Here is a 24,858-nt window from a genome sequence, read left to right as displayed (position 1 = left end):
CCTTTAGCAGCTTGCACCATATACTAAAAAAAGACAAAGAAATCATATATATATATCCATCCATTATCTGCACCGCTTATCCTCAGTAGGGTCGCGGGTGTGCTGGAGCCCATCCCAGCTATCTTCGGGCAGTGGGCAGGGGACACCCTGAGCTGGTTGCCAGCCAGTCGCAGGGCACACAGGGACAGACAATTCGCTTGCTCATTCACACCTAGGGACAATTTGAACTAGCCAATTAACCTGACATGCATGTTTTTGGAACGTGGGAGGAAACCAGAGTGCGCCGAGGAAACCCACGCAAGCACGGGGAGAACATGCAGACTCCGCACAGGAGGCTCAATCTCATGACCTCGGAACTGTGTCGCACACGCGCTAAACACTGTTCCGCCGTGCTGCCCACACTAAGACGTCATGATTTGAAATCATGCATGTGCTGCCCTCCCTTTCTCTCTCTCTCTCTCTCTCTACGAAAATATGTATTTGAACACCCTGCTACTTTGCTATATTCCCCACTTAGAAATCATGGAGGGGTCTGAAATTGTCATCATAGGTGCATGACCCCTGTGAGAGAGATAAACTAAAGAAAAATCCAGAAATCACAATGCATGATTTTTTTAACGATTTATTTGTGTGATATAGCTGCAAATACGTATTTATACGCCTGTGTATCATCTAGAATTCTGACCCTGAAAGACCTGTTAATCCGTTCATTAGAAGACCTCCTGCACTCCATGTATCATCCTGAATCAGATGGACCTTTTTGAGGTTGTTAGCTGCATAAAGATACCTGTCCACAATCAGTGAGACTTTAACTTGTAATATGGCGAAGACCAAAGAGCTGTCCAAATGCTGATAAGTTAACAGAAAAAACTTTACCACTTAAATTCAAAGGAAACTTAAACATTCTGATATACAGTGAAGAAAATAAGTATTTGAACACCCTGCTATTTTGCTATTTCAACCAATTAGAAATCATGAAGGGGGATGAAATTTTCATTGTAGATGAATGTCCACTGTTATTTGAGTGATAAAGCTGCAAATAAGTATTTGAACACCTGAGAAAATGAATATTAATATTTGGTAGAGTAGCCTTTGTTTGTTATTACAGAGGTCAAAAGTTTCCTATAGTTTTTCACCAGGTTTGCACACACTGCAGGAGGGATCTTGGCCCACTTCTCCACACAGATCTTCTCTTGATCAGTCAGGTTTCTGGGCTGTCGCTGAGAAACACGGACTTTGAGCTCCCTCCAAAGATTTTCGATTTTGTTCAGGTCTGAAGACTGGCTGGGCCATGCTAGAACCTTGATATGCTTTTTACAGAGCCACTCCTCAGTTTTACTGACTGTGTGCTTTGGATCGTTGTCATGTTGGAAGACCCAGCCACGACCCATCTTCAATGTTCTGAATGAGGGAAGGTTGTTCCCCAAAATCTCACAATACACGGCCCCAGTCATCCTCTTTAATGCAGTGCACTCGTCCTGTCCCACGTGCAGAAAAACACCCCCAAAGCATGATTCTACCAACCCCATGCTTCACTGTAGGGATGGTGTTCTTTGGATCATGGTCGTATGCAAACTTTAAGACGGGACTTGACATGTGCTGGTTTTAAGCAGGGGACCTTTCAAATCATGACCTCTTAGTGTATAGTAATCCCTCGGTTAATGGGGACCAAAACCACCAGCGAAAAGTGAAAATCCGCGAAGTAGCGACGCCCCTTCAAAAATGCTTAAAAATATATATATATATTTTTTTAATTTTTATTTTATTTTATTATTACTATTTTTTAGACCCGCGAAGCTCTGAACCCGCGAACGTGGAACCGCGAAGTAGCAAGGTCCCACTGTATTACCTACAGTAACTTTGGAAACGGTGGTCCCAGCTCTTTTTAGGTCATTGACCAACTCCTGCACAGACCACAGACTACTGCAAACTAGACTATTATGACACCATCCCCAGATCTATAACCTACATGACCGCAAGAAAAAATTCAAAAACCTCAGCATTAGGAAAATGAAGAAACCTTAAGAAGGGAACGCACATGAAGTCAACCCCCTTTCCAAGCCATATGTACTCATAAAAGGGCCATATGTGGCTCGCAAGCCATAGGTTTCCATACTTTGGGCTAGTGTATGGAACAAAGAATCCAGAAAACATGGGTGATAATGCATTGTTTTATTTTTGGGGTGTTAATAACTTCAGGATCCAAACAAAAGCAGGGGAGTTAGGCATTAAATATCCTAAAATACAACCAGACCTCCTTGAAGTCCAAAGCTATTTACAGTTAAAAAATAATGGCTCTAACATAATGAGAACACTTTCCTAGAGGTGTAAAAATGTATCTACTGCACCTCAGTAATCTCTACCTCCAGGGTCTGTATCGGATCGGGCACCTCGTCCAGTTTGATGCCCGTAATGGCCTGCTGCGCCAGCACGTAGTTGACCACCTGCATGACGTCCCTGTCGGTGAGCGTAGCCTGCGAGCCTTCGTCGGCCTCGGCCGCTGTCGCTTGTTCAACCTGCACGGCCTGCACCGCCTCGGTGGCCAGGACCGTCTCCATGGTCTCCTCGGTGATCAGCACAGTCTCGATCTCCTCGTCGCACACGGCCTGCTCGGACGTCTGGGCCAGCCGCAGTTCAGGCGGTAGGTCGGACGCCAGGATGTTGACCACGTGCTCCACCTGCGTGCCCTGGTTGTGGAACTGCAGTGTTTCCTTCTCCAGCATGATCTTCCTGGGCAGGTTGTCCACGTGGTACTTGGCCATGTGCTTGCGAAGTGTGCGGGCGTCGATGTGGGCCTCGTTGCAGATGTTGCACACGTATGGACGTTCGCCCGTGTGTGTGCGCACGTGCCGCTTTAAGGAGCGGGCATCCGCCCACGCCACGCCGCATGTCACGCACTGAAACGGCTTCACGCCTGGGACACAGAGTGGGTTTCAAGTTCAATGGATTAGTTCCTTGAGATTTGAAAAACCTTTATATAATAATAATTATCAATATTATATACAATAATAATACACTCACACACATATATATAATCTTACACACAAAAATACATTTATACATGAATTGAAGTGATCTGCATTTACATAGCGCTTTTCAAGTCAAGACTTCCCAAAGCGCTTTACAATAGCGGCCGTGCAGCCATGCAAGGCGCTAACCTGCTTATTGGGGGCATAAGGGGTTCAGTGTCTTACCCAAGGACACTTCGACATGTAACACGGAGGAGCCGAGATTCGAACTGCGATCTCTTGATCCCAAGAAGAGCGCTCTGCCTCCTGAGCCACAGCCACCCCATATACATATATCCAATATATAGTTTCAAGACAAGGTTAGGGATTGAAAGTGGAACTTTGTTTTGAGATTAGAGTTTGAAGACAAATTCAAGTTTGAAGTCGAATTGAGAAGATTGTGTTGTAATTAAATTTGAAAATAGGGGTTCTTTGATGGGTAAGCTGCAAAAATGGAGTTCTGAGTTTTAAAATGCATCCAATATTTAAGTACTACAAGGATAAAAATCAATTCCAAGTGTCGAGAACATCGCAACTTTCGACATATCTTCCCCATTTTTCACTCCTCACCCTCTGGATTCCAGAGGACATGAATAGAATGACCGAATTTAATGAGGAAATGTTTGAGGCCTGGTCTTTTTATCCTTCAAAATGATGCATAATGTCAAAATATTTGACGTCAACATTGAGCTGGTAAGTTTAATCAACTGTTAAAAAACACCGAATCTTTTTTTTGGGTGGCTGGGTGAGTATTCTAATAAGAGCCCAGATAGTTTCAAAGTTTTGTCGGTTTACAAGATAATGCAAAAATAATGTTTCCCTACCACTATGTGCACAAAAGAAGAGGTCCCAGTTCCAACTTTCTCTCAGTTCTGCGCAGATGCCGAGAAGAACAACAGCTTCTCGGGGCAGGTGCTAGCTTTTTGGGGGATTTTGTTTAATGATTCCAGTCTGCGTACTGCTTAAGCAATTTCCTTGGGCCGGAGTTTAGTGTAAAAACGCTGCCAGAAGTCATTTTGCAGGGAAAAAGAAAACAAGACCTAACATTTTTGTCCCCTGCAGTCTGGCCCCGCCAACAAACACGATTCTGGTACCAGCGAGTCCATGGGATTTCATTATTGTAATCTTCCGCACACACACAAATGATTTTTCCTGTTTTAAACTTGTATCCTGTTTTTTGGTTTTTGTTTTGGCTTTTCAAATGCGTATCCCCGACCCGTCTCCACAGACTGGTTCTACTGCCCAAACAAGAAACAACATGAGACATCATGATTGGTTAGTTGATCAGATTATGAATAGATGTGATCCGTGGAATACTGATTTAAATGGAATAACCGCCCAATTGTTTAAATGTTACCTAAAAGTTTTCCTAATACAAGTTAAAGCAAACAGTGATGTTTTCCCATTCTTTATTTGTTTATCCAAATTTCTCCATATCTTATTCATTTTTCCTGGGTAGATTTTTAGTAGACGCATTACCATGAATATTTGAGTGTATGTGTCTTGATTAAGATAAAAACGGACGTCTAAACTGGAACAAAACAGTCACGGTTACATTGTGCATGTAGCGCCCTTCAGATAGAAGTCGGAAAACTATGGCTTGCCCCCGCTTTGGATGTACATTGCTAATGTATCCTTTATATGGCTGCTCATTAAATAATTTAGGTTAATTTTTAAGACACTTTATAATGAAAAAACACAAAGCAACTGTAAATAGCCAGAAACGCCAGCAAAGCAATATGATTGGATGAGCGGCAGGGGTGGGCGGAGTTATGCAGGCAGCGCACATCTCTGCCCAGCGCCCTCTACACCAAAGTCTAATACGCCTATAACCTCTTTTGCAGTATTTTGTGACGTAATAAGAGAACTCTGCTTGCAACTTGTTTTGAAACCATTATGAAAAATAAGATACAAACTCAGAACAAACTGTAAACATCCAAAAAGGCCAGCCAAACACAGGGCAATTTGATTGGGTGAACGGTAGTGGTGGGCAAATCTCTGCATACATAGCACGCTCCCTTCTCTCACACACACCCAGTGCGCTGAATGGAAATACATCCATAAACGTTTCGTTTACAGTTTTTTTTGTGACATTTGTACAAGAGAACCCTGATTTCACCTTGTTTTGAAACCATTATTTACACGAAAAAGAGGGCCAAATTGAGCCTCAACGATCTTAAATAACTGTGGGAGGGAGAAAAGTTTAAAGTGGTATATTTGTTGAAACGAGACACAGGTTCTAGCATTACTAATATTTCATAAATTTTATCAACTGATCCAACGTCACAGAGAGGAAAAAAATTCACTGAAAAATTAGCTTTTGTCTGGAGAGCGGGTTTGATGGTTTAGCTGAATTTTGTCTTAAAATGTATGGTATCTCTCAGGGAAAAAAAATCTAGATATTTTGCCAACATGGCTCTTAGGGTCAAAAAGTTTCCCGAACCCTGCTTTAGATTATGTTTTTGACCACGATGTTTGTCAGCCGTTATTCCTTATAAATATCTATTAACTGCTTTATGTGTTTTCGAACTAAATGTATGCCATTGCGCCACAGAATCGAGAAAACTCACCACAGTGGTATTAAAAGTCATTTGAGAGCCAATAAGGCCGATATGAGAGTAACAGCATCAAATTTGTGTGTCAAGCTGTGGGTGAGGCTTCAAACTTGGGATAAGGTTTCAGTTAGACTGAAATGTTTAAAAAAAAAATGATTTATGGCTTTTACCTTCGTGGTTGTTGATGTGCCTCCTGTACTCCCGCAGCTGAGTAAACTTCCTGCCGCAGTGCTCGCACTCTCGCTCCAGGTTCTGCTTGACACGACCTTTCTTGCCATGCGTGGCCTTTTTCACGTGGCGCCGAAACAGCGCCTTCTCGAAGAACTCTTTACCGCACACGTTGCACCTGAACGGGAGAGGGATTGGCCAATCAGCTTCAAAGACGGCTTTCAAGACAAGGTTTGTTAAAGTTAAAGGGAAGGTCCAGGGTTCTGTAGTTAAAAGTTTTGATTGACTTATCATCAACGAATGGAATTTGAAATTTAGGTTCCGTGAAGTAACACAGACCCCCCTTTCCGCAGGCAACACACAGCTAAATAATGTTTACCTTTCTTATCTTTTGTTTGCCGCACGTAGTGAAAAAGAAAAGCACAATAAAAATGGGGTCCCAAAAATAGTTTAAAGTCTGTGGGAGTCTTTCAAATATATTGACCAAGTATCATACTGGCCGCTTGGAATTATTTTATTTATTTTGGCCATGAAAGAGTCAGAAATCATGTAATGTGTAATTATTTTAGGCCGTTTTTCTCCAGAACTATCCCAACTTTCAATATCTACCATAAATTTGTGTTAAGAGACTGATAAAAATTGAAAATAATAAACAAAAAACAGACCGATTTGTCAGGATTAGGTAAACATTTTCTCCAACTGGCACAACAATATAGAGTCCTGTGCTTCTCTAAGAAATTATAACGTAGCCACCTCTAACTCCAACTCCCTTTCCCCACATGGTTCTTTTTCTTTCGTTAATTGGAATCGCATGATTTTCTTGTAACAACAATGTCCTTTGTTGGGATTTGATTTTCCATCATCTGCACCGGTCGCGGGGGTGCCGGAGCCCATCCCAGCTATCTTTGGACAGTGGGCAGAGGACACACTGAACTGGTTGCCAGCCAGTTGCAGGGCACACGGGAGACAGACAACTCACTCGCTCGTTCACACCTAAGGACTATTCGGACTGGCCAATTACTGACATGCATGTTTTTGGGATGTGGGAGGAAACCGGAGAGCGTGGAGGAAACCCATGCAAGCATGGGGAGAACATGCAAACTCCACACAGGAAGGTTCGATCTCATGACCTCAGAACTGTGCCACACACGCGCCAACCACTGCACTGCCATGCTGGATTTGATTTTCCATGCCATGTAAATAAATGGGACTTTGTTAAGAATCAAACCGAATTGCATTATTTATTTGTGTGTCTATACCTTTTTCTTTTGGACTGGTCAAGCATTAATAATATTAATGAACTGAAAAATGGATAATTTAAAGCTAAAATCTAATATGGTGTGAGGATTGCTTCCTTCTTGATACTACAGAGACAAAAGAGGGTATATTGAACTACAGACACTCCCCTACCTACGACCATTCGACTTACGAAAAACGATAGATACAAACATTTTTTTCGGCATGTCGAAAAATATTTGGACATTGCTGTAAGTTAGATTTTGTATTCTGTGCACCTTTTTCCAAATACAGGACAGTACTGTCGTGCTTCTTTCTGATAGCAGTGGAATCGAGTTCCTCTTCCTAGTTCGTGTGTAAACATTCTATACTGTATCTCCAGCGCGCAAAGAACTTTGACATTTTTATTGTTTATTATATCCGTGCATCCATTTAATATGGTTGGTGGAAGGGTAAATAAGAGGCAAGTCATTTCTTTTAAAATGAAAGTGGAATAAGAAAGCTTGATGCGGTTGAGAAAATGGTTGGATCGCTTTTTTTTCATCCACTTTCTACCAGTGAGGAGGAAGTCGCCTAACTCTTGAGGCTCATCTTCCAAAAGTAAGTTAAGCTTAACTTAATTTATCTTTATAGAGCATATCATTTTATTAAACATTTAATTTTCAGTACAAAACAATACAGGTTACGTATACAAGCCTTAAATATACTTCTTATATACTTATATAACTCTTAAAACATACATTCCTTATAAAACATAGCACTGAAGCAACTTATGAACAAATTCAACTTACGAACAATCGTCCGGAACCTATCTCGTTTGTAAGTAGGGCAGCGTCTGTATTTCTGATGGTGAGTCGCTGACCGAATCAGTAACCACTGAACTACATTCTAAACCAAATGAATCGATAATGTAAAGCAATTTACTATATAATCTTAATGAAGTAGAGGTTGAAATTGAACATGACCACATTGTAAGAGATCATAAACTAGAAATATGATCGGTTATAAATATATACCAAATTAATTGAGTGTTGGTCTCTCAGTTGTCCTATATTGTCAAATATTTTCATCATGACCAGGCATTTTATGGGCATGCGAGGTAGACAGTGAAGCAATTTCTGGAGACAGAAACATGACCTGTCAATACCCAATTTATTGCCCCTTTGACAATCAAAACTGATAAAGTAATAGAATACACCTTTATTGTCATGGGTTAACATATTGTGACAACGAAATTGGGCTCAAATGATTCAATTTTTTCATTGATTACAGATAACAGAAAATGCCTTACAAAATGCATTACTTAATATGCCCCGTCTGTGTCATTTCTTGCCTGTGATCGGTCCCTTGCAACAAGTGGATTATGTGAGATACGATTGTGGGAAGTTACTGCCACCCTCTGGGTGTTTGGGAGAACTACTACTAATTGTTTTTTTAATACGCATCGCCGCGAAGCCCGCGTTCTCTTCTTCCAGGAACCGTTTGATTTTTCACTTTAACCCAAAGGTCGCGAAGTTAAGGTAATTCAAATGGCGCTTGTAAAAACGGTAAAAAGAAAAAATTGTTAAGTAAAGTATTCAGATTTCATCTGTGATCAAGGATAGAAGTTTTTACCCAGAGGTGACAAGCTTTTGAAATCAGGCAAAGGTTTCAAAATCAGGTTTCAAAGGCTGTGGTTGAACAAAGCTTGGATTTGGGTTATGTTGCTATTTAATGCTCAGGGGTAAGCAATATTAAATGTACAATAAAATGATTGTAAAATATACAAAATAACATTATGAACCTGGATTATGGCTATATGGATATATATTTACTTCAAATTGGCTAAGCCCACTGTTGTCATCGATTCCAAATATGGGTCACGAAAAGTATTTTATGTAGGGGTTACCAATTCCAATGAGAACGTCAAATAGTTTTAAAGGAGTCATGATATGTGGAACGGATTGTACAATGCATTGTAATTTCAAGTCAGCGCACGTTCACCAACAAAATTTACTCAGGTTTAGATAATGCTTAAAGTCAGGCTTTGGAATAGAGTTTCAAGCAAAGACAATGGTTCAAATACCAGTTTGAATCGAGAACAAGGCAGGGTTTTCGATCATTCGACTCACTTGAAGGGTTCAGCTACGCTGTGCGACTTCACGTGCGAGTACCAGTCTTTCTTCCAGCTGTAGCACTTGCCACACATTTGGCATTGGAAGGGTTTGAGGCCCATATGTTTGTTCATGTGCTGCTGCAGGTCTTTGGCCTCGAAGAAGCGCTTTTCACAGCTGCGGGGAAGCACGGGTGCCGTCAGTGAAGGGGGGTCGTGGCTTGAAAAACTACGGTAGCAACGAAGACGGTACTACTCACTGGGTACAAGCGAAGGCGCGCACGTCTGGTTTGGGCCGGTGCTTCTTCAGGTGCTTGCTCAAGGCTGAGGCTCTGTAGAAGGTGGCGCCGCACGTGTTGCACAAGTATTTTGATTCGCCTGCCATCAAGATAGGGTTTCAAATGGAAGTTTTGAGGAATAAATTATTGATACAAATAATTGATTTCTTGGTATTGCCATTCATTCAGTTGTTATTCAGTCTCTACATTGTATCAAGTGGTGATTTTAAAGCGGGGTTTTTAGTTCAGAAAATGCTTTTAAGTTTGTCAGTACTCGACAGATCTGGTCTAGACTGGTGTGAAGCAGGGATTCCTTCTGCTACTTCTAAGGTTTAAGCTTTTGTCATAGCCCGCTCTTCTGGTATAGTGTTAGCAATCTTGTGAAATCATTCAGCCTAAGCAGCCACTCCTGGATATTTAGTTCAATACTCTGATTAAAATAATAATAATAATAAGATGAAAACCTCAATGGTTTATGTAAAACCAGCACGCAGAGGGAGAAAAAGGCTTCTTGTTCGAGTGCAAATTTCAAATGAACTTTCATGAAAAAGTTTGTGTTTAATCGCTGGGAATTCAACATGGGATTTATCCCAGGTTTAGGTTTCAGAATACAAATAGAATTTCCAATCACGGTTAGTGTTTTAGAATATATTGGGGTTTCAATTAGAGATGCATAATGTACTTTTTGGAACCAAACTAGTATGAATATTTAACAAGAGGCAATGACAGATCTTTTTTTAATTAAGAAAGTTTAAGCGAAAAAAGTGGGCTTGCAAAGTGTTAGTGGTACGGATTAAAAGTTTATGCATTGGGCAAAAATAATTATCATTTCGATTTAGATATATGAAAACAGAGACTCAATGAGTTCAAGCATGTGTTCAGCCTTCTTTCTTATGTAAAAGGTTAAAAATTGAATTTCAAGCCAATCAAAGGGTTTTTAATGCTCATTTATCTGGGATGGAGTTTCAAGAGAATTTCAAAATTGAACATTTAAAGAAAGTTTGAAATTAGGGAAAACATGCAAAAAATTGAAAATTTGAACTTAAAATTTATTTTGGGCTTAAGTTTCCTCTGTGCCTTCACAATATATTTTAAGCAAGGGTTAGAGCTGTTATTTTTGGTAGGGGTTTCAAATGAAATTTCACGCTGAATGTTGTTTCAGAATGGATCTTTTGAGAACCCTGAAAGCGTTTAGCCTGTTTTAAGATTAGGTACTATATGGTTCCATCAGCTTGAGGCAAGATAAAGTCAAGACTTTTTGAGACTATTTATTGCGTTTTTAAATCGGATTGAAGACTAAGTCGACAAAAAAAAAAACAAAAAAAAACAATTGAAACAAATAAAACAAGGTTATTTCTTTCACATAATACACATTACATGGGACAGCTTTTAGCTATTGCGAAAATCATTGAATGTACACTTTGACATGGTCCAAAGAAAACGTCTGTCCCAAGTTGTTATGTGTATTGTGGGTAGACCTAAGACATGTGTACGATTGGGCAATTCGTTCCGACATCGTGGTCGTGCCATGTTGCCACCAAAGTAAATGGGTGAATTATTAAAAAGGACAATTGATAAATGTTACTAAATCTTTTTAGTTCAAACAAAAAAATCAGATAAATGTGTTCACATTTTTAAGAATTTCTAAATTTGGGTTTAAAACCCTTTAAAGACAATTAAGGCTTTATTTTTAGAATCATGAATTCAATGCCTTTCAAGACTTTTAAAGGCCCCGCGGGGACCCTGTATGAGTTTTGCTTCACAGCTTCAATATGAGGTTTGGGCTGCCAGATGGATTTCTGTGTGTGGTTCTGACCCGTGTGCAGGCTGGTGTGCTCCTCCATGCTACGCTTGCTGACAAAGGACTTGTGGCAGTACTGGCACTGGAATTGCTTGGTGACGTCGTGGAGGACTCGGTGCATCTTGAGAGCGTGCTTGTGGGTGAAGGTCTTGCCGCACACCTTGCACGCGTGAGGCCGCATGCCCGTGTGTTGCAGCATATGTATTCGCAGCGAGTACAGCTTGGGAAATGTCTTGCCGCAGGCTTCACACACATACCCGCGCTTGGGCTGCGGCCACACTGCCCTGGTGTGACGCTCGTCTTCCACGGGTTGTGAAGAGGACGGTGATTTGGGCGCGATAACCCTCTGGCTGTTCTGCTGCTTGTGGCGAACCAGGTGGGCACGCAGAGAGGCAGCGTACTGGAAGTCTTTGTTGCACAGCTAAAAAACACATGACAAGATTACGATCATCTCTCAGAGCATTTCAGGAATCAGATTAAGGTTATGATGTTAGGGATAATGTTTCCAACTATGAAAAGGATTTTATACTTTTGATTTTGTGTTCGAGAGCCAAAGAGGGGTTTGAAACATCTTTCAACATTGTTTGGAATAAATGTTTAAAAATGTTATAGTTTGAAATGTTGGTTTGTATGTGTATTTTTGTTTATCATTTCCTTTTCAATCATGTTAAAAATGGTACTCATGTCTCTGTTTCTTGCACATGTTTACTGCTCACCTTGCACAATGTTGACTATTTTTTTGCACTATGATGACTATTTTTTGCACCAAATGCATATGTTGACTATTTTTTGCACTATGATGATTATTTTTGCACCAAATGCATATTGCACAAACCCTTACGATACCAAACTGTATGTAACATCCTACATGCCGACATTTCTTGTGTAAATATTGTGTAAATTATAACTATAAGCTTATCCTTGTTTTATAGATAGATAGATAGATACTTTGTTCATCCCCGAAGGGAAATTCACATTTCCAGCAGCATCCCTGAGCTGAGAACAATCGAGAACAACCTTATCTTCTCTGTTCCTTTATCTTTTTGGCTTTTTTACCTCACTGTGAATGTGTGAAACTAAAGTGTCATTCCCAATTTCGCTGTCACAATATGTTAACCCATTTTGTAACAATGACAATAAAGGTATATTCTATTCTATTCTATGTTGCAAGAAACATCAAATCACAAAATTAACAGATCACATGAAAAGAGAAAGAGATGCCATGTTTAAACCAAAGGCTTAAAAGAGAACCTGCCCCCAAAATAACTTTCAACACTTTTAATTTAAACAACCTACAGTATGTCACAAAAGTGAATAAACCCCCTCACATTTCAGCAGAGATTTCATTTATAATGTTTGGTAAAACAACACAGAACAAACATCGTTTTGACACAATGAAAAGAAGTCTGCCAACAAAGGCCATGGCTTACTAGAAAGATATCCTCTGGTCTGAGGAGACAAATTTTAATTTATTTGGCTCAGATAGTGTGAAGCATTTGTGGCGGCAACCAGATGAGGAGTACAAACGTGTTTGTGTTGTGTCCAAAGTCAAGCATGGTGTTGGGAATGTCATGGTGTGGGGCTGCAATGCATGAGTGCAACTGGAATTAGAGAGTTGTATTTCATGAATGGAAACGAGAACTCAATCATGTACTGTGAAATACTGGAGCAGAGAACGATCCCCTCCCTCCAGTAACTGGGTGGCAGGGCAATGTTCCAACCTGACAATGACCCCAAATACACTTTTAAGATGACCGAAGGTTTTTCTAAAGGAGATATGGGTAAAGGGGATGGACTGGCGGGGCATGTCTCCAGATCTAAATCCAAAAGAAAATCTTTGGTGCATCCTCAAGTGCAAGGTGGGAAAGCAAAAGATCTTGAAAATACCCAAGATCGGTCCTGTTGTCATGAAGGAGTGGAAGAGCATTCCAGTGGCAATTTGTGTGAGACTAATGAAATCCATGGCCAAGAAGTTAAAGTGGTTCTGTAAAATCATGGTGGCCACACAAAATATTGAACTTCAGGAACTTTTACTTTAGGGTGTAGTAACTTTTTTGTTACAAGGGGTTTAGCTACTAATGGCTATATTTTGAGGGTTTTTTGGGGGGGAGGGGAATAAATTTACACTGCAATATAAGCTTTACTCAGACTTATTTTCATTGTGTCAAAGCAATTTTTCTTCAGTGTTGTTCAATTAAACATTATGAAATCTCTGCAGAAATGTGAGTGGTGTACTCACTTTTGTAACGTACTGTATCTTTCATCATTATAGCAATCAACTGTCAGTCCATTTAGAAATAATGACATTGTTTCAATCACAATATATATTTTAGTTTTCTGATGTTTTTTCCAATCCTGCTCATTACTCTTGAACAAGAAAACAAAATGTAAAGCCTGTGACAAAAAGGCATTTTCTCATTTAAATTGTGATTGAATTAGACATGAACCAAGAGCCCCACCCCTCCACTTCCACCTCGTGTTTTTTTAAGCACTGCTAGCGATGATGTTTAAATCCGAGGTAGGGATTTTATTTGTAGTTTGATTAGGATTTAAGCAAATGTTTTAACAGCTGTTAAAATTCTAAAATCAACTTTGATTTTTTCTAGTCTTGTATTCAGGTTTCAAAAGAAGATTTCAAGAAACACTGAATGGTGTTTTAATTTTTAACGTATCAGATTTAAACCAGAAAAAAAGGTATCAGCTTACATTGCACTTGTATCCGCGACTCTTGTCGTGCTTCATGGAGTGCATGATGAGAGCGTAGCGGCGTGAAAAAGACGCGCCACATTCTGTACAAGTGTGCTCCCCCTGTGAGGCGCCTTCGACTGGCTCCTGGTTGTCCACACCAGATACCTCTTTCGCTGATGTGGAGACGGTGGTGGCCACTGTTGAGCCAGCATCCTCGTTTGGAGGGGCCTCAGAACCTTCAGGTTCTTGATTCTCTACCATACCGGGGTCTCCTACCCCTGGGGTCCCCTCGAGCCGTTTAGGAGGACGCCCTCTCTTCCCGGGCCTTGGACCTATCTGAATAATGTTTGTTGAAGAAATGTTAGGCACAGTACAAATGGCTATAAACAACCTAACTGTTGCGAACTAAAAGAGCATCACCAAACAGGGGTCTCATAGATCACTGCTTTAACTGGTTTGACTTCTGGACCCATAATTCCAACCTAATGACGAGCTGCAACCCAAGTCAAGAAACAAATTCCACTTTTCCAATGTGTATTTTTACATGGAGATAATGGAATACATACACCTTTTTTTCAAAACCAAAATGACCAGCAAAACCAAAACGAGTTCAAGTACCAGACATACTCACAAACAAGCCAACATCGCATATAAGTGACCCCTTAAAACTGCTTTAAAATAGCCACATATTAAAAGAAATTTGAAAAATGAATAAGGCGTGTACCTAAACATTGATAATTGTTTAATTATGTAGGTAATAAAGATAAATATACTCGTAGAAACTAAAATGATTAAAAAAAAAAATCACCATTTTCTATCCATTCTTGCATCGCTTCAATGGCAGACACTCGTACACCATTTTTGCTTTTTGCAATCGTCTCGACTCGATTGTTGTTGTCATTGTTTCCCACTTTCTTTTCCCTTAATCACCAACTTTCTTGGGACCCAGAAAAGTGAAACAGAACCAGGGCATTATCGCCATCAACTTTAAGGAGTGTAATTAACCGCCATTTTTTTATTCTTAGCATGCTTTTGTCAAGGAAAGACCAGCAAACCACTAAAAACTGGTCCGCAACCACTTAAGGGTTTTGACCCACCAGTTGAGAAACACCATCAAAGATGAACTTAAATGAGTACAATAAAATAGTGTACCTTTGGGATGACACGGGGTGTCGTAGCAGTGACCTTTCCTTCACTGTCGTCCTCGTCATCGTCAATGCCCATGTGGAGGCGAGCATAGCCGCCCTCGCCAATGTTGCGCTGCCGCAGTCGGCGTTGGTTGGGGTCACTCATCGTTTCTGACTTGTCGTCCTTAACAGACAGATCCATCCGTTCCTCTAAGACCTCGGGCATTGGGGGCGCATCATACTCTATTTCCAACTCCTTCTTCACTTTGGGTGGCCGCCCTCGCTTCCGTTTTGGTAGCGACGGAACAAGAGGTTCAGCAACTACCTCGGGAGCCTCATTAGCGGGCTGCAGTGCATCGTTGGCCACCTCCGGCTGGAGCTGACTTGCGGGGATCATGTTAACTTCTGCTGCCTTCCCTTGTCCCGCCTCCATGTTCAACAGAAAAGCTTCCGCCGCATCCGGCTGCTCAATAGCTAGGCAGGCCGACACCACTGCCAGTGACTCAGTGGCGCCTGCTTGCCCGCTGTGGGTAACCACGGTCATCGTTTCACCCTCCGCACCCACGAACGCCCCTTGGTGCGCAATTAGAGTCAAGGTCTGGTCCCCTTCCTCACCCTCATCTGTGACGGCCACTGGCTCCTCACTGCCTGTGGGCCCCACAATAGCAAAGGAATCCCCTGCCATGGTAAGACCAGCGTGCGACAGCCCGTCGCCAGTGACCACCGCACTGCCATCGCTCTGAATTGTCACCGTGTAAGTGCCCCCCTCGGCAGAGGACGTCTCCGCTGTCTGAACTTCTGAAACGTCGTCATCTTCTTGGTTGCGGTACATGACCAACTTTTGCTCCTCCACTTGCTTGTGTACCATCTCACATATCTGCAGTACTTCGGGCATTAACAGTTGCCGCGCCACATTGGCAATCTCCGACATTACGCTGAAACTAAATGTCAGCGTGGACGTATAGGCGAAGTCGAGCAGAGGAAGGAAGCCATCCTTGGTAAAACCTGAATAAATAGGTATCCACAACAGATTTTTATTTCAATTAAGCACAGAGCAATTGTGCAAGCAAATATGTAGAAAAATATTCCCCATGCCGGGGAACTCGAGAATTTAAGTCTGAAAATTAACCCATGTGGCTTTTATCCTGTAGAGCTGTGACATCAAGGAGGGAACACAACACTTTCAAAATAGCAGATTCCATTAACATAACATCTGAGGCCAGCTCCGGAACAGAGGGCGATTGAAGGGATCAACGATTGCATACTGCTCATTTCTGCTTGATGGTAAGGGGTTGTGGCTTTTTGTTTGTGGTTTTTGGTGCGTGTGTCGCTGTTGAATTTTGTTTGTCTAGCTCCCGGTTAGTGCTGGGGCTGCCAAGGGCTTTCCTGTTTTGTTTGCTCCCTGTTGGCACTCGTTGGCTTCCCACCGCGTTTGTCGCTATAGCCGTTGTTGCTTTTTATTGTTGGTTCCTGGTTAGACTGGCTGGTAACTGCGTGTTTTTTGGTTGGCTAACCTCGCGTTTTCCGTCGAGGTTGTGGCCGCTTTCTTTGATCGGATCTGATTTGCACTCCCATGGCAGCTCTGTGTCTTTTTTTCCTGCCCGTTAGCCCCTTTTTGGCTGCTCGCCCTTTGTTGTACCAATACTGCATATACCTGCGACAATGCCTAAGCACTCTCTACAAAAACTACCAAAACTTAGTAAATGACACTCGTAACCTCCTCGACTTATTAACACGCAAAACAATATGGTAACTGGCTTGCTAAGATGCAGGTGTTTCTCCAACGACATCACAGCTCAGGATGACAAAAACAAGACATGCTGACTTGAAAATAAATGGAATATGCCAATCAAAAAATTTATATATATTTATATATATTCCATGCAAAAAGCATGTACTATTGCATGCCTAAGAATATAAGATTAACTTTTAAGAGATCATAAAAAAGCCTGTGAGGAGGCATCAAAATACATTTCCAGTACTAGTATATGTTGAAGTTTACCATGAAGGTCAACCATGGCCTCATGTGTGGATGCAACTCCGCCCTTGAAAAACAGTTCATTGAAGTATTCGCTGCAAGCCGCCAGCACAGCTTTATGTGATCTGTGCTCCTCGCCTTCAATCCGTAGAGTTATGTCACAAAAATGATTGTTGAGGCGTTGCTGGTTAAGTTTATCCAGCACAGTCTGGCTGTGTTTTGACAGAAACTGGTTCACCTCGCCTTTGCTATTGACCTAGGGATAGAAAAAAACATAAATCACACAGGCAGAGGTTACTGTGGTCCCTTGCACAGAACTAAAATAATGAACGGTGAACTTTAGGACTACTAGTGAAACCAGCGAAATAAACAAATATAAATCTGACTGCTAAAGGTTCTTTTGTCTAAAAGAGGGTGAGTGTTCAGGGAATGCCAACATAAGAAAAGGTGGGTGGATGGAACCTTTAACCACTAGTTTCGTAGGGGCAAGTACAGCCTGGTGGCGCCCATCCCTCTACAGGCCAACAAATGTTTCCACCCGGTCTCAAACCGGAGACCTTTCGTGTTAGGCGAGTGTGCTAACCAATGCACTACGGAAACAGCTCCAGAACTGTACTTACATAAAATTCATCATGCTTATCCGCTGTCTTTGATTTGCTCCGATCTGTTAAGAAGAGACCATCATCAAGCTCTTCTTCATCCTCTTCTTCGTCGTCTTCATCGACATCATCTGTTGCAGCAGTTTTGCGTTTCCTCGTGCGGACGCTCGCCCCATAGCCTTCATCAGCTCCACGGCGTAAGGTGCAGGAGGTGCACTCCCGGACATAATCCTTAACTTGCTTCATGATACCTAAAATAGACAACAATCAGAGCCATGCAGTCAGGGGAGGAATATGAAATAAAAAAATATATTAAATGTTTACATTTATCAAGTGTTAAAGTTTTTCATAATTTAACCTCAGAATTTTTTATTTTATTGTATTTTTTAATGACTGAATTTCCCCTTTATACTTTTAATAGAATTAGTGTAAAATTTGGACTATAAGCCACAACTGCGGCTAATTCATGTATTTTTTTCTAACAGCCGCCACGGGCACCCGAGCAGTAAAGGTAAGAGTGAGACAGGTGGGAAATATGTGGCGAGGAAGACGCAAGTTTAATGTTACTTCTCGCTTTGCGCATGAAAACTAGCACGGACAGTCCCTCATCATGGAAAATGTGTCAATCAAAACGGGAGCGCTAACTACCATATTGGAAATAATTTTACGTGTCTGCTTACTTGTAAACAGGAATAATGTAGCGAAACGAACGGATTACAAGAAGCAACGTGCGACGAAGCAGAAATGTTTAAGGCGGATTCCTATTTATTCATGTGCATCATCATGTGTTTTGGAGTAAATATTTTACACTATTGGGTTCTATGGATTGTTATTGATGTAACATATTAATTTTTGCAGACATTTAAAGAAGTTGGAGACAGCCAGGGACGTATTGTTGAGTTACCTCGGGTTAATAGTTTTTGGGTATCTTGTTTTAAACTGATCGTGATGTTTCTCCAATGATGTGGCATGACATATTTCAGTGATTGGTGACATCATATAGACACGTATTTGTTTTTCAAAAGTGAGGTGGGCGGGCTGCGGAACGTTAAGGGGTAAAGGTACCCTATATTATCAAAACTCTTTTTGTGTATCACCTTTATGCCCTTGCACAATAGTATTGCCTTTTACACGCTGGTTAACTACTGTTAAAAGAAAATAACTCTGAAATTGTTTAATTGATGTTGAAAATGTCAGGAAAAAATGTTAAAACGTCATATCGTCACGTCATATTGTCAGATATTAAAAAAATTGTGAATATGCTTGATGGCTGTTGAGATTGTCGTGTTTGTTTTGCTGCTGTTGGTGTCGGTGGATTTATTCAGACCGAGGACAATCGACTTTGGCCTGGACGGATCTATTGACACTAACAAAGATGTTATATAATGAAATTGTGAATATGCTTGATTGCTAATAAGATTTTCTAGAAGATTTTTCAAACCTCACTTTGTGTTTGCTGTTAAAAACGTCATATTGGAATATAATATTGTGAATGTGCTTAATTGCTGTTGAGATTGTCATGATTGTTTTCTGTTTTTAGTGTCAATAAATTTGTTCAAACCAAAACCAACAAAAACCTTTCTTTGTAAATATCCCACGTTTCAATGTGGGCACGTGTGGCTTATAGTCAGTTGTGGCTTATGTATGTAAAAAAAGTTTTTCCTTTTTAAAGATACTGGCTGCATCTTAAAATCCGGTGCGCCTTATAGTCTGAATTTTATAGTAGTTTGTAACATATTACTTGTGTTGAGCGACCGCATGTGTAATGTGAGAAACACAGTTCTTTTGCCTCAGGTGAGAGGGTGACAATGAGACGTAGGATTCTGATTTGGCACACACCTCAGCCCCAAAGAATAGAATTAGTGATAGTATTATCAAGCTAACCGCAAGTCAAACCATCCAGTATTTTTTTCCCGTGCATGGACTTTTTCAAAACGGAGGATTATTTATGCTTATTCAAAAGGAGAAGGGAAAAGACTAAGTCAGGGTAAGATAATGAATAAAAAAAAAATCTATGCTAGTATTTTTATATATATATATATATATATATGGATTTCTGCTCTGCCAATCAAATGATGAATAAGATGCGATTCATTTATTTGTAAATCTGACTGTGCCTCACTACTGTTGGGTTAAATATTAAAATGTACCGTTCACCAAATTGTTTGAATTAGTTATCTGACTCCATTAACCAAACACAACCTACATTCACCCAACAATGCGCGCTCATTTCTTGATGGAAAACATGAACAAGAAAAGGCGACATTTTCACACGGGGGCAGATTTAATTTCATTAAAAATTTAAATAAATGAACCCAATCGAATATGGCCGAATTAGTGTTGCCAGAGTCTGTGTGAAGCCCTCTCTCAAGTCCTCCAGCCTTCCTCCCCTCGGCCCACGTCTTTCCGCAAGATGGTGTGCCGGCTCCTCCCATAGGCTCCACCATCTCGGAGAAGAGCGCCGTCATGTCTGGACCAACCAAAACAACAGAGAGCCGTCCTCCGTCATCAGGGTCTTTTCTGCGTCTGGGTGCGCTGATTATCTCATCAGTCTTCACCTTGGCGCCATTCCTGTAAACAATATTTCCTACCAGACCAGGGTGCCCTGAACTTTCACTGCTCATTGAACTTAAGTCTACTCGGTGAAAATCTTCATTGCACTCAATAAATGTAACTTGTATTCAATCGTATAAAATCCTTTATAATATAATAATAATAATATTTTCCTTGTATTGTCATTCTGTGTAACAATGTACACAGAACGAAATGTCGATTGCACCTGACCCGTTGTAGCGAGCCGATGCAGCCGCAGCCAACAGAGGGCGCCGCCGACCACTTTTTAAGTCTTAGGAATGACTCGGCCGGGGCGCGAACCACCGACCTCCCAGTCTCAAAGCGGGCGCCTTACCATCTAGGCATAGTCAAATGTATGAAATCCTTCACTAGACAGGAACCTCACCAAACATCACTGACAACAAAAAAATGTATATGTATTTAACGTGTATTATGCAGTGTACTCGTTTTCCCGCGTCCCTGCGTCCTAGACGCAGTATTTTTGTGTCAAATCAACGTGCGTCCCCGGGATGCAACTTTTTGACACAAAATTGTCATTATCATTTTTTAACAAAGATTTACCGCACTCCAAACTTTTCGTGAGGCAGATCTGCCATTGTTGTTTTGGTCTCGCGGTTTGAGTTTTCGTCTGCACGCTGATCTCCAGTTCGAGTTGTGTAGTGAAAGTCAGTTTCTTTTTAGAGAACCGGCTTAACTCATTAGAAAGCCGTCTCTCAAACGGCTCACTTGCTTTGATGCATTATATTACGAATGATTATGTTGTATAAAGAAGTTAAGAAAAAAAGGAAGTATAAAAGGAGAAAACGAAAAAAGACAGGTTTGTGGTGATCCCTTTTAATCAGTATAGTGAATTTCCCTTCGGGGATGAATAAAGTATCTATCTATCTATCTATCTATCTATTACCAACAATAATTTAATGCAGAAAATGAATTAATAATTTGAATAAGAAAATGTATTATTCTATTTAATCATATTTGCATGTATTTTTTCCTTCTACAATGAACGTCCAAGCGACTTCATTTTTTAACTTTTTTTTATGATAAACCTCATTCATGTCGAGCAACTCAGTGTCTCACAACAAAATGTTCATTAACAATATATATGATATAAGAAAACACATGTACAATGTAACATGTTAAACTACATAAATAAACATGTTTGAAAAAAAAATAGATTTATTTTTAGTATTTTGTAAGGGAAAATACGACAGTTTGTAAGGGCATGGAGCACATTAAATTTTGGGGACCCATAGATTTTTGAGCATGCGAGTCCCCGGGACCCATCACTTTTCAGAGGTAACATGAACACTGATTATGTATTAATTCATTTAAAAATATATAGTGATATTTATGATAATCGGAATACAAAAACTAAAGTTGTTGGTTTTGAATTCATTGTAACCTTCATAAAGAGGGGGGGGGGGCACTGCAATACGAAAGTTTGACCACTAGATGGCCCTAAAAGGCCCATGTACGTCACAGTAACAAAGGGGAACCTTTCATATGAAACACTTATACAGTATTTTCTCGCGAGCCCCAATTTCATCCGGACCGCAAAGCTTCGCCCCCCGGCTACCAACACGCGTCGTCCCGCTTGCTCTTACCTCTCCACCAGTATTTCCGCGAGATAGTCTCCCATGTGAGCTGTTGGTTGAGGTGCTCGCCTCCTTTGAGGACGTGCATCTGCTCGATGAGTTCATTCTTGCGTTCGTCCCGTAGCACCACTTCCAACTCGCTGAAGGCATCCTGGCCCTTAAGCCGCCTTTGGTAGTACAGAGTGCCGCCTCGAACCACATAACAGGCCGCCGCCTTGCGAATTTTACGCTTGGTGTTGCCCGGAGTTCCCGGCGCGTAGGGTTCGCGCTCGTCTGTCAGATAGCGACGGATGGCTAAGTAGCTCTCCTTGTTCGACATACTGTTCGCTCCTTTGGCTCGCTGCTACGCGGGGCGTTTGTCACCATAAAGTCGAATATGTTGTAAAACACCTTGAAAAGGAGTCGCTACATTTTTTTACACGCGGTTTTAAAGTTGGAATAAAGTCATAATGAGAGATTTCTGTCCGGGTGGAACGGCTGTTTTTCGACCGTTGGAGTAGAAGTGCCCGAGATGACAAAATGGCTGCTGCACAACCGGAAGTGACGTCAGTAATGCCCGAAAGCCGTGAAGAGAAAGAAATATTTAAGGCCGTCAGATGGCGCTGTATTTACACTTTTCACCAAATAAGGCGCTTTTCCTTTTGACTATGTCAAGTCAAGTTTATTTGTATATCCCTTAATCACAATAAGTCTCAGAGGGCTGCACAGACCATTGCAAACTAAAGACTATTATTACACCGCCGCCTGATCTAAAACATACATGAGGGCAAGAAAAAACTCAAAGACCTCAACATGAGGAAAATGAAGAAACCCTGAGAAGGGACCACACATGAGGTAATGTAAAATATAATTACCATATACAGTAATAAAAAAATAACCATTGGTGTATTTTTGTCCGAAATTTTTTTGTATTAAAAATACACTAAATCCATCCATTCATTATCTGCACCGCTTATCCTCAGTAGGGTCTAATAATAGTCTTTAGTTTGCTGGAGCCCATCCCAGCCATCCTCGGGAAGTGGGCAGGGGACACTCTGAACTGGTTGCCTGGCCGTTGCAGGGCACAGAAACAGACAGAATTTGCTCGCTCATCCACACCTAGGGACAATTTGGACCGGCCAATTGACCTGACATGCATCACTGTGTGATGTTCGATGATGTGATCAAATCTATAAAATTATAATAATGCCAGAGACTGTCCAATATCAAGATAAATATACCACATAAAATTTGCCGTTCTCCCGCAGTTACTTAAGAGTGTCGAGGCTCATTTTTGATTGCCATTTCTGTTCGAAATGATGGTTTCAAAACAAGGTGCAAGCAAAGTTATTTTGTAAAAATGTCACACAATACTGCAAACAAAGATACTAAACATATCTACCTTTAGTGCGGACGGCGCTGGGCGAGGAGAAAAAGTGCACGCCCTGTGCATAGCTTTGCTCATTCCTCTGGCTCAGCCAATCAAATTGCTCTAGGTGCTTTGCTAGAGCTTTTGGGTAAAAAGTTTGCTTTGAGTTAGTGTTTCTCCTGTGGCTTTTCATCATAAAGTGTCCTAATGACTAACTTGGACTGTTTAATGAGTCTCCATATAAAGGATAATTTAGAAATTTACAGCCACAACAGGGTCTGTTGGGGTGACACCTTGACTGTAAACTGTAGTTAAAATTGTGTCCTCTATATACAGGAACGAACCCTTTGGAGATAGGTATAATTTTGGTTCTGCATGTGCGAGAATCAGGGCTGCTGTGTACTTTATGTTCGGCCTAGTGGCTGAGCGCGGAGTGGCATCCAGGCGTCAAGGCTTTGATGCTAGGTCCTTAGCTTGGCCTTAGCTTGGCCTTTTGTGTACTTTCTATGAAGTCACTATCTTTGATTTTTGCATTTCGGAGATGGAATATGAGCTTGCTCTGTCCACTCCACGCATCGGCCCGGTATTGCAGTACCTCCGGGAACGGTGCATTCGCAATGATCGCAGCAAGGCTTTAGGGCTAGGACCTTAGCTTGGCCTTTTGGCTGAGAGTAAGTGTCCCGGCTCCTAGGCTTTGTAGCGTATTATGAACTGACCGATAACGGATAATGGATAATGAATAACGAAGATAGATCAATAACCCTTAAAAACCCCCCCGCATGTATCAATATATTAAATGATTGCACAAGTTCTATTTTATCTCTGAGCCATATGTACTCATGAAAAGAGCCATATATGGCCCACGAGCCAGAGGTTCCCGACCCCTGATCTTGGTCTCATCTCATTAGCTACACCGCTTATCCTCAGTAGGGTCGCGGGGCTGATCTTGGTCATCACAATCAAAAGTTGTTTTTTTTAATAAATGCAAACCAAGTGCTCTCTCTGGCCGCCAGAGGGCAGTAAAGGATATACGGTCAGCTTAAGTAGGCCAAGTTTAGTACAGTGGCAACTCGGTTCTCGACCATAATCCGTTCCAGAACCCTGTTCGAGAACCAATTTGTTCAATCACCGAAATCATTTTTCCCATTAAAAGTAATGTAAATCGTTTTAATCCGTTCCAACACCCTGAATGTTTACCATGAATTTTTAACGTAAACATCAAGCTAACTCAGGCTAATCGAACGTTTGCGTTATCGTAATCTTCTGTACGAAAGATTACGCTAACATGAACGTGTAAAAAAAAAATCAGGTCGTTTACAAGTCATTTAGCACCCGGGTCTCCACAACAACTGGCTAGCGCTTCATTGGAAAGGGGGCTCCGTTCCAACACCCTGAATTTTGGGCTCAGTTCCAACACCCTGAATGTTTACCTCGAATCATAACGCTAACCCAGGCTAATCGTACGTTCGCCTTATCGTAATCTTCCGTACGAAAGATTACGCTAACACGAACGTGTAAAAATAAAAAGATAAAGAAAAGAATTATGAATAGGATTTCTTACCTTTGTGGTGGTCAGCAGAAGGCGCATGCTGTATTCCCTAGCAAGATCGGAAACTCACACACCTCTTTCATATTTAGCTATTATGTCTTTCTTAAAGGCAATAGTTGTACAAATAACTTTTCTTTTTTCACCTGTCCTGCTTGCACCGACCTTTTTCGGAGGCATAGTTAGGGGCTAAAACACTCCGTTCACTGATATTAAAAGCGAAAGCAAAAAGAGGCAAGTGCGCACGGGATAACAGTTGGTCACG

General features: G+C 41.2%; 1 protein-coding gene and 1 pseudogene across 1 annotated transcript; one reads left to right on the top strand and one right to left on the bottom strand.

Annotated features, from left to right (window-relative positions):
* Positions 1 to 2,155: 2,155 nt before the first annotated feature.
* Positions 2,156 to 22,244, bottom strand: zbtb11 (zinc finger and BTB domain containing 11). Its single transcript, XM_088350093.1, has 10 exons — positions 21,709 to 22,244; positions 17,552 to 17,781; positions 16,956 to 17,187; positions 14,979 to 15,958; positions 13,845 to 14,162; positions 11,154 to 11,559; positions 9,320 to 9,437; positions 9,079 to 9,237; positions 5,734 to 5,909; positions 2,156 to 2,914 (listed from the first exon to the last, which is right to left on the bottom strand). Exons 1-10 carry the CDS (start codon positions 22,016 to 22,018, stop codon positions 2,340 to 2,342), a joined length of 3,504 nt encoding a protein of 1,167 aa, XP_088206219.1. The 5' UTR covers positions 22,019 to 22,244; the 3' UTR covers positions 2,156 to 2,339.
* Positions 22,245 to 23,516: 1,272 nt separating this feature from the next.
* On the top strand, positions 23,517 to 23,664 carry LOC148355483 (U2 spliceosomal RNA; annotated as a pseudogene).
* Positions 23,665 to 24,858: the final 1,194 nt, after the last annotated feature.

The sequence above is a fragment of the Urocampus carinirostris genome, chromosome 12, assembly GCF_059441175.1.
Source record: "Urocampus carinirostris isolate Australia breed hairy pipefish chromosome 12, RoL_Ucar_1.0, whole genome shotgun sequence".
In the NCBI taxonomy this organism is placed as follows: Eukaryota; Metazoa; Chordata; class Actinopteri; order Syngnathiformes; family Syngnathidae; genus Urocampus; species Urocampus carinirostris.
Note: the sequence above shows the minus strand (reverse complement) of the source record. Positions and strands in the feature narration are given on the sequence as shown.

Bases quoted from the DNA above. Each gene is read 5' to 3' on its own strand.
- zbtb11 (XM_088350093.1), bottom strand. From the start codon at position 22,018: ATGTCGAACAAGGAGAGCTACTTAGCCATCCGTCGCTATCTGACAGAC. The intron at 17,188-17,551 runs GTAAGTACAGTT...TTCTATCCCTAG, and splicing joins ATAAGCATGATGAATTTTAT to GTCAATAGCAAAGGCGAGGT. The intron at 5,910-9,078 runs GTGAGTCGAATG...TCTCCCGTTCAG, and splicing joins AGCGTAGCTGAACCCTTCAA to GTGCAACGTGTGCGGTAAAG.